The 10,694-nt window shown below is 44.6% G+C and overlaps 1 protein-coding gene across 2 annotated transcripts in view; it reads right to left on the reverse strand.

Moving 5' to 3' along the window:
• Window positions 1-10,694, reverse strand: part of Ift140 (intraflagellar transport 140) — a 93,806-nt gene that overhangs the window by 43,453 nt on the left and 39,659 nt on the right. For both annotated transcript variants that reach the window (XM_038324714.1, XM_038324716.1), the window contains exons 17-19: window positions 9,794-9,959; window positions 5,839-5,970; window positions 1,110-1,309 (exon numbers count right to left, since the gene is read on the reverse strand). In XM_038324714.1, the coding sequence (XP_038180642.1) occupies window positions 1,110-1,309; window positions 5,839-5,970; window positions 9,794-9,959 (498 nt within the window). The remainder of the gene's footprint in view (window positions 1-1,109; window positions 1,310-5,838; window positions 5,971-9,793; window positions 9,960-10,694) is intronic.

A 10,694-nucleotide genomic window follows, 5' to 3' on the forward strand; every position in this document is an offset into this window, starting at 1 on the left:
CTGGAAGAGCAGCCAGTGCTCTGAGCCGTCCCTCCAGCCGCAAGCATTCATTTCTCACGACTTTCCTTTCTTATAGCACAACTCTCCCATAGTTTACTTTACCCTTTTAATGAAAATCTGTCAGAAACTCTTGCTAAGAATTTCTGAGCTCTCTCAGAAATGGAGAACATATTTGTAGATACCCTTACTGGTTTCTTTTTTAAGACAGGGCCTCTCTCACTCCATCACAGGCTGGCCCGGAGATGGCCGCAGAGTCCAGGCTAGCTTCGTTCTTATAGTAGTCTTCCTACTTCTATGTGCTGGGATGACTAGAAAAAGCCAGCATATCTACATCAGTGGAACTTCTTTCACAATTTTCTGTTGTTGTTGTTGTTGTTGTTTTTCGAGACAGGGTTTCTCTGTGTATCTTTGGCTGTCCTGGAACTCACTCTGTAGACCAGGCTCTCTGCTTGCCTCTGCTTCCCGAGTGCTCGGCTAACATTTTTCATAAAATTTACTGTACTTCATCGATAGTTTTGGTGTTTATTTATTAATACTTTTGAGCAATATTTAGCACCTACAGAACTTTAAGATAAATGAAAATGATAAAATAACAGCCTACAGGTTCCTGGTACCACTGATACCAGGAGCCAGGCTTGCCCGCAGCACCAAACAGTGTGCCGGGTCCTTGAGCTTGGTGGCTAATGGTGACTAGAAAAACAATTAAACACTGTAATATGATCACAGAAGAGCTTTAGCTTAAAATATAATTAAACAATTAAACACTGTAATATGATCACAAAAGAGCTTTAGCTTAAAATATAATTGATAAAGAAGGCACAAAAGGGGCTAGAAAGACAGATTAGTAGTTAAGAGCACTTAGAGCTGAGGGTCTGCACGCACAAGATGGCTCACAACCATCTGTAACTATAGCCCTGGGGGACCAGATGCCTTCTGACTTCCTTAGGCACTAGGCACACGTGATTCACACACATATATACAAGTAAAATACTCATACATATAAAATAAATCTAAAAAACTTTTTTTTAAGAGAAAGAAGGCATTAAAAAGGCTGAAGGCTCTGGGTAAGATGCATGTCACCTTGACACTTTACTGAATGAACGCCTTACCTTTTGATGAGTTTGATAGATTTGAAAGCTTCATCCATGTCCCCAATGGTGACAAAGAAGCTGAAGTTGAGCATGGCATCCCGAGTAGGCTTGTCACAGTCCTCCAGCCCCACAAAGTCTCGTAGGGGTCTCTTGGCTACCATCTGAGGGATGTGGTAGTGGCCAGAATCCACCCTCTCTTCTTTCTCTATTTCTCCAGGCTGGAGGACAAAGGCCGCATATGCTTGTCAAGTAACACGTAAAGGCAATGCCTGCACCCAGTCTCACTTCTAACTTCAAACGACCACTGGGAAACTTATATGCAGGGAGGCATAGGTATATAGCCACAGGCCAAATGGTCCCCACAGGGTCCTGAAAAACCTTTAAAGTCACTAGAATTGATCAAAGCTTTGGTCCCTTGTTTCAGACAATAGGTAAACAAAGGCTGTCCAGGAATAAACTTGCTTTTTCAGTCTCTGATTCGGTGACGTTAGAGTCTCACATTATAAACAGCTCTTTCTGCTACCCTCTCCCCATGTTTCATTCATCGTGAAGACTTTCACCAGCTTTAAACCAAGTCAGCCACACATCTACCTGTTAGAACTAAAGAACACTAGTCTGTCTGTCTGTGAGGAGGCCCCTGCCATGGCTCCTCTAGTGTGCTCAGCCTCTACATTTGTGCTTGGACTCTTCTCTCCAGGGCTGGAACTCCCCTCTCTTGGCAGGCCTTTTGCATATTGCTATGTACACATACTCGCTAACACAAATTTGCCACCATGACAACCCAATTGGTGGCGTCAACCACCTCCTCCCCAGCTCAGCTGTCATCAACGGTTCGGCCTCACTCTTCTTTCTGAGCCCACCTGGCAGGCTCAGGGAGAAGATCCAAGGAGGAACCAACACTTGACCTGGACTCTGAAAATCTTCTGAAGTGTATCATGCCTCACTGAAGCTGGAAAGCCCTTCTAGGCACAGCACAGGGCATGAGCACAGGTTCCGTGAGGGAAGCTGGAGTGTAGGTCCATGGATGGATACATATATATAAAATATACACATACATATACATATACACATAAATTTAATGACATATACATAATATATATATGTATACACACACACACACACACAAACTAGGTGACAGAAGAATCTGGCTAATTTGTACACCAAGTTGGGCAATGTCCTTCACATTGGTAACATCATCCTTGCTGTGATTCTAATGAGAACCCAGTTTACTGTGTGAGCATCCTGGGGTGCCTTGGAATTCCTGTTCTCTGTCTATTCACCATGCCTCTTTTTAGGTCCTTGTTACTGATCTCTGAGACAGGAACTGTTGCCTATGGCCACACTACCCTGCACACATCTGAACTTGTCTCATCTTGGAAGTTAAACAAGGCTTGAACCCCATTTTTATTTGAACAGGAGGCAGAGACTGTTTATCCTATGTCATAGTAGATTGGAACAACCTGCCAGTCACGTGGTAAGGGTGCTAGGAACTAAGAGTATTGGACCTTCTCAGACCATCCTGGGATGTGTGGGCACTGAAAACCTGGGGGACAGAAGACTGCATGTTGTCAAGCAGGGTAAGAGCAGCCTTGAAAGGGACACAGTGCTTCTGGCTAGTCCTTGGCGGCACTTTGTAAGGTAAACTGATGATACTCCTTGTATTGCAAACATGGGTCACTCAAACACTCTGTATCTGGAGATCATGTGAAATGGCTGCACATGCCACAGAGACACACCAGACTAACAGCCAATGGGCTGCTGTCACACTTCACTAAGTCATATAGCTCATATGGCCAAACAAAAGCCGTAGCCTTCCAGAAAAGTTTCCTGTGTAGGCGAGCAGGGAAGGTAGGAAGTGTGGGCACACACACAATACAGCAAGAAAGCAAGAGTCTCAGAGATGGGACAAAACCAAGGTGACAAGCCAGAACCTGGGGTTTCATACTTACGACGGCACCATATACGCCTCTTCTGTGGAAGAGCAACTATGAGTGCAGGTGCAGAAAAGGAGACGAGAAAAAGAAAACACGCATAAATGTGTGGAAGAAACAAAAATCCACAATACAGTATTAATGTGGAAAATTCAACAGGAAGAATTTAAAAGAGCTTTCCAAACATTCTGTTTTCAAATCAAAGGGAAATTACACCAAGGAACACAAAACAGGATTGAAAAATGCCAAGAAAAATCAGTCTAGTGGTGGAACTCCATTTTAAAATAAAGTAAGTAAGGACACTGCACGGACAGAAAAGGACCCAGAACTCAGTTAACCACACGAGGACCTTCCCAGCCATCAACTCCATTTTTGAGGCACATGGAAGTGTAACAGACAGACGGCTCGTGCGCCAGCTTCCGGCGGCTCCGCAACACTGCTGCAGAGGGTAACTGGGAAAACTGGAACCAACTGTCCCAGATTCGCTTTTATTTAAAATGTATGTATCGTTATATACGTGTGCTTGCAGATCCTAAAGCTAGAAGCCCCATAAGGCTGATCGCAATGGTCACAAATCAAGGGACAGTGTCCACTGCCACCCTATTCTCTACACCAACCCTTTTAAAGTAAATCTCAGCTCTGGTAAGAGCCGAGTGTGGCTTGTATGCTTGCGGCTGTCTAGCAGTCCACATGAGAGTTTCTATAGCTTATGTGGTTACGTGGAGGGGACTGCTCACAAGGTTTTAGTCTGCTCTGTCTCCCTGTGGAGACACTTCACTTTTGGCTACAACAGGCATGGTTGGACACACATGTAATCCTAGCAATCTCAGCACTCAAGAGGCTGAGGCAGAAGAACTAAGTGTGAGTTCAAGGCTGCCCTAGGCTATGGAATTAAAATCTAGAAAGAGAGAGAGAGAGAGAGAGAGAGAGAGAGAGAGAGAGAGAGAGAGAGAGAGAGAGAGAGAGAGAAGAAAAAGAAAGAAGAAAGGGGTGGGGTGGGGTTAGAGAAATGGCTCAGCTGATGATAGCATGCCCTACTCTTGCATAGTTCAGTTTCCATTACCCAGGGAGCTCATCACCACCTGTATTGTTTCCTGCCTCCACAGGCACCAGCACTCATCCCCATATAGACACACATACATAAAATTAAAAATAATTTTTAAAAAGATAGGTTAGGGGCTGGAGAGATGGCTCAGAGGTTAAGAGCACTGACTGTTCTTCCAGAGGTCTTGAGTTCAATTCCCAGCAACCACATGGTGGCTCACAGCCATCTATAATGAGATCTGGTGCACTCTTCTGGCATGCAGGCATACATGGAAGGAATGCTGTATACATAATAAATAAATAAATCTTTTAAAAAAAGATAGTTTAGTTTCAGACAGTAAGAATAGCACAGGACTCATTTAAAGACTGATTGCACATCACCATATGGGGAAAACAAGAGACACTAGGTAAAAGGTAACAGCTGACACCATAGGTCCCCTCTCCCCACCTTATGGTGTGACAATGCAAGGGGAGTGAAGGGAGGATGTCTACATTTTCCCAGAAGGTGGGGGTTCCAGATCGATCTTTAGTTCTGGGTATCAAAGCCACGCCAGCAAGCAGCTGCAGCCCAGCGACTATGGAGCTGCTGCGACGGCTTTGACGCCACAAACCCACGGGGCTCCTGGGCGGAAAAGTCCCTCAGGTAGCTCAGTGTGGTAAAAATGGATACAACAGTGTGAGACTGCCCGGACTCCGTTTCTTTTGTCAGTGTGTCATCTGAGAACCACAGCCCAAATGGCTCTCAGGCATGTAACATACGTGAGTTAGGATGTGTGCTAGTGTTTACTGACCCCATTTTTTCAAAAGCTCATAAAGAACCATGTGCATGTCCCTCATTCCTATCTAGGTTACAGAAGCTTCCTGAGAAGTGACACCAGCCACCTCACAGTGATCACTTCTGGGCTGGGAGCAGGGAGACTGGTATTGTTTGTAATTCCTAAATTTTTTTTTCTCATTTTTTTATTCAAGATTTCCATCTCCTCCCCTTCTCCTCCCCCTTCCCTCCACTCCCTTCCACCCATACCCCCACTCCACCCCTCTCCAAAGACAAAGAACCATCAGGGTTCCCTTCACTATGTTTAGTCCAAGGTCCTCCCAGCTCCCCCTAAGTCCAGGAAGGTGAGCAACCAAACTGACAAGGCTCTCAGTGAGCCCGTCCATGCTGTAGAGTTCATGTTCATTGCCATTGTCCTTGGTTTCTCAGTCCTCCTCCACCGTCAGCCACATTCAGAGAAGAACATAGGAGTAATTATTTTAAAAACTCAGCTAGAATAAAAGGAAATGACAAAGGCTGAAAGACCTGTCATTAGAAGGAAAGTCAAAGCCGGGTGGTGGTGCATGCCTTTAATTCCAGCACTCAGGTGGCAGAGGCAGGTGGCTTTTAGTGAGTTCGAGACTAGCCTGGTCTATAAAGTGAGTTCCAGGACAGCCAGGACTGTTACATAGAGAAACCCTGTCTCAAAATACAAATAGAAAAACAAAAACAAAAAGAAGGAAACTCAAAAAGGAAGAGCCAAGAGTCACAAGACCATTATCACGTTCGTCTGCCCTAAGAGCAAAGGCATGTCCTGTGAGGTTTCCCAGCACTGGAGACATCAGTGCTTGCAGAATGTCACATAATTACTGACAGCTGATGGCAGACCTGATCTCATGGGAGGTGAGTCTCAGAACCTGGAGGGCCAGCTCAAATCTCAAGTATGCTAGAGACATGTGGAAGAATTTACCCAAGGAAGAGAAAACAGGATAATTGTGCAGGTATCAGGGATTCCTACCTTTTTTGTGAAGTAATAATGAGGCACTTCCATTCCAAGAAGGTTCTGGTAGATAGAAGGCCTGGGGAAGCAGTCATGGAGCAAGAAGCCATGCTCCTCAGAAGCGAAGAATGACAGAATCAAAACATCTTCCTGAAAGACACAGGACAATGTAGCTTGGTTTTAAATTTAGCAATATAATTTTCTTCTCAGTTTCTTTTCAGGGTGTATGGTCATGATATTACTTCTGGCAAGGCTTCCCAAGTTTTTTATCTATCCCCTTTGAAGAATAAGGCATCCAGCCTCTCCCATATGACTGCACCTAACCTGTCTGTGACCAACAGACCCCAGGAGTGACTAACCATCAAACCCATCTGAGTTCATGAGGGAAACCCAAGAGTGCTTGTGTTTTTTAAAATTCTCCCTTTGAGTTTCTTTGCTCTGATTTAAAACTCATCAAGGAGCCAGGTGAAGCCCAACACTTGGGAGGCAGAGGCAGATGGATCTCTGAGCGAGAGGCCAGCCTGGTCTACACAGTGGGTTGTATTCAGAGCTACATAGTAAGACCCTGCCTCAAAAACACAAACAAAACCAAACCATGACAATGTTGACAACAAACAAACAATACCCCTCTTCTCTGCTCTTGAGGAATATGGAATGTACAGGAGAGAGCCCAAATGTAATGTTGCCTCTGTTGCATGTGAGCAGAGTAAGCCGCAGCAAATGCTGGGACTACCTTCCTATCTGCAACTGCTTCTTAAAAAGAGGACACATACTTTTCCTCATTACTCTAGTGTGAACTCTTAGAGCTGCACACACCATCATCACAAAAAAACAGAACCATTTGATCACATGACCAGTACCAGCCATCCCTAATTATCTTTGCTGTGGCCCATTATTTCCTGGGCTGTCACAGCAAATAGTCCTCTGGAAAAGTCCTCTGGCAATGTGTCCTTCATTCCAGTGATACGGAAGCCTCTGTGACTGAGGATCAAGGACGGGATCTGCTCCTGGTATTCTCAGGATTTCAGATTTCAGAGGGTCTCAGGGGCAGACTCTCATCTGTGAGAATGCCTCCAGCAGGAAGATAAACTCTAAAACTATAGAACGGGCTTCCCCGTGCCGACTTACTTGGGAGTTGTGCATGCAAACTGCTCTGAGAGGAAGGTGGGCTACAGGGGCACAGATTGCTGGGCTTCAGGCACATCTGACACCTTGCAAAACATAAGGCTTGGGAAGTATCAAGAGTCCCAGTTCCTATGTGGGTGTTGGTCTGGAGCCAAGAGCACATCTGCATGGAGGTTGCTCCACAGGGGGGCGGGGGAATGAGGAGGGCAGAGACAGTGACAGAGGACAGCTCATGAGAGGTGAATGGGGGTTGTTACAGCTCTACCTCAGACCCAATCTCAGCACGTGCTAAGGTAGTAAGGGACAGTTCATATAGAGCTCTATAAAGAGCTCTACCCATCTTACCAAAAGCAATCTACAGATTCAATGCAGTGCCCAGCAAAATTCTTCACAGACCTCCAAAGAACGGCACTCAACTTCATATGGAAAAGCGAAAAACCCAGGATAACCAAAACAATCCTGTACAATAAAAAAACTTCTGGAGGCATCAAAATCCCTGACTTCAAACTCTACTACAGAGCTAAAGTACTGAAAATAGCCTGGTATTGGCATAAAAAGACAGGAGGACCATTGGAAGACCCGGATATTAATCCACACACCTTCGAACACCTGATTTTTGACAAAGAAGCAAAAAATATCAAATGGAAAAAAGAAAGCATATTTAACAAGTGGTGCTGGCATAACAGGATATCAACATGTAGGAGAATAAAAACAGATCCATATCTATCACCATGCACAAAACTCAAGTCCAAATGGATCAAAGATCTCAACATAAAGCCAGCCACACTGAACCTTATAGAAGACAAAGTGGGAAGTACACTTGAATGCATTGTCACAGGAGACCACTTCCTAAATATAACCCCAGTAGTACAGACACTGAGAGAAACAATTAATAAATGGGACCTCCTGAAATTGAAAAGCTTCTTTACAGCAAAGGACACGGTCAACAAGACAAAACGACAGCCTACAGAATGGGAAAAGATCTTCACTAACCCCACATCAGACAGAGGTCTGATCTCCAAAATATACAAAGAACTCAAAAAATTGGTCATCAAAAGAACAAATAATTCAATAAAAAAAATGGAATACAGACCTAAACTCTCAACAGAGGAATCTAAAATGTCTGAAAGACACTTAAGGAAAATGTTCAACATCCTTAGTCATCAAAGAAATACAAATCAAGACAACTCTGAGATTCCATCTTACACCTGTAAGAATGGCCAAGATCGGTCTGGAGAGATGACTCAGAGGTTAAGAGAACTGACTGCTGTTCCGGAGATCCTGAGTTCAATTCCCAGCAACCATATGATGGCTCACACCCATATATAATGAGATCTGGTGCCCAGAACACTATATACATAATAAATAAATTTTAAAAAAAAGAATGGCCAAGATCAAAAACACTGACGACAACTTATGCTGGAGAGGTTGTGGGGTAAAGGGAACACTCCTGCATTGCTGGTGGGAATTCAAGCTGGTACAGCCCCTTTGGATGTCAGTGTGTCGATTTCTCAGAAAATTAGGAAACAACCTTCCTCAAGACCCAGTAATACCACTTTTGGGTATATATCCAAAGGAGGCTCAATTGTGCCACAAGGACATGTGCTCAACTATGTTCATAGCAGCTTTGTTTATCATAGCCAGAACCTGGGAACAACCTAAATGCCCCTCGACCAAAGAATGGATAAGGAAAATGTGGCACACTTACACAATGGGGTACTACACAACAGAAAAAAAATGACATCTTGAATTTTGCAGGCAAATGGATGGAGCTAGAAAACATCATTTTGCATGAGGTAACACAGACCCAAAAAGACAACTATCACATGTACTCACTCATTGGTGGTTTTTAAACATAAGGCAAGAAAACCAGCCCACAAATCACAATCTCAGAGAACCTAGACAACAATGAGGACCCTAAGAGAGACTTACATAGATCTAATCTACATGGGAAGTAGAAAAAGACAAGATCTCCTGAGTAAATTGGGAGCATGGGGACCTTGGGAGAGGGTTGAAGGGGAGGAAAGAGGCAGGGAGGGGGACAGAGAAAAAAATTAGAGCGCAGAGAGAGAGAGAGAGAGAGAGAGAGAGAGAGAGAGAGAGAGAGAGAGCGAGCTCTGCCCACAGAGAAGAGTAACATGGGACAGTTAAGAAAATCAAGAAATTAGGGGGCTGGAGAGATGGCTCAGAGTTTAAGAGCACCGCCTGCTCTTCCAAAGGTCCTGAGTTCAATTCCCAGCAACCACGTGGTGGCTCACAACCACCTGTAATGGGGTCTGGTGCCCTCTTCTGGCCTGCAGGTATACACACAGACAGAATATTGTATACGTAATAAATAAATATTAAAAAAAAAAAAAAAAAAGAAAATCAAGAAAAAAATTGGGGTTAGACTGGACAAAAAAAATGGGGCAAACCTAGACAGGAAGGTGGAGCAGATACAAAGGGGAACACCAGCCAACAGATACACCTCACACTGTGGCTCAAGATGGGTCTGACTGCAGGATGGCGGTGGCGCATGCCTTTAGTTCCAGCACACAAGAGGCAGAGGCAGGCAGACCTCTGTAAGTTCGAGGCCAGCCTGGTCTACAGAGCTAGTTTTAGGACAGTCAGGGCGCAAGAGAGAAACCCTGTCTCAAAGCCCACCTCCCCAAAAAGATGGATCTGTCGACCATTTGTCTATGGAAATGATCCTGATGACACAGTAACCCTTAGGAGATATGAGGCAGATTCTCTACTTCACATGGATGGATTTTCCTAGTAACTCTCCCGTAAGTTATACCATGAAGACACTGTCTGGTAAACAGTCACCATATATGTCTAAACATGTAACATAGTAAACAATAGGTACCTTGGGACATGTGTCCTCCATGTGGGGCTGCTTGTCTACAGTCTGTGGCTGGGCTCCAGGTGATTCCTGCAAGGCCTCACACACGAAGAGCCTGGGCTCACTCTGATCCCAGTAATGGTTCACAGGAACGTAATTTGCTAGTCTCTCATGCATAAAGATGTGGGTCCTAAAACAGAAGAGAAGAACTGTCCCCAACTCTGAGAAGAACAGTGCTTTCAGTGCTACCCACACCACTCAGAGCCATCTCAGCCAATGCCAGCAGGTGGCAGTGTTGGCAAGTGCATGGCTCCTGGAGCGCATCCCATCAAAACAAATTCTTGCAGACTTTGAGAAACTGGGAGTAAAGGGTCTGGGAAGTCTGGCTTGGAGACACAGAGCATGATGCTTGGATCTGGAAGTCCCATCTAAAATATACCATGATTTATGGGCCCAAAACTTGAAGAAGCTCTTTAAAACAGAAAAAAAAAAAGATTTATTTATTTTACGCATGAGCTATATCTGTATGTACACCTTTATGCCAGAGGAGGGCATCAGATCCCACTAGAGATGCTTGTGAGTGAACTGCGGTTGCTGGGAATTGAACTCATGACCTCTGGAAGATCAGTCAGTACTCTTAACTGCTGGGCCATTTCTCCAGCCCCTTGAAGAAGTTCTATATGGAGATCTTATAACAGTAAATGAGTGTGGTGATATGTACTATTAGTTTTAGATGTTTGGGAGAAGAAGGCAGGACAATCACACACAAAAAGGAAGAATTACGAGGTAAGGCAGATAGTCATCCTTAAGTGCCACCCACCCTCTAGAGAGCACAGTAAACCCAGGGGAGAGTATGGAACTGCTGGGCTCAATGGCCCTTGGTGGCTGTGCAGGACCCACTCCTACAGAAAACACAACCCTCATG

Source organism: Arvicola amphibius, chromosome 4 (assembly GCF_903992535.2).
Source record: "Arvicola amphibius chromosome 4, mArvAmp1.2, whole genome shotgun sequence".
Lineage (NCBI taxonomy): Eukaryota > Metazoa > Chordata > Mammalia > Rodentia > Cricetidae > Arvicola > Arvicola amphibius.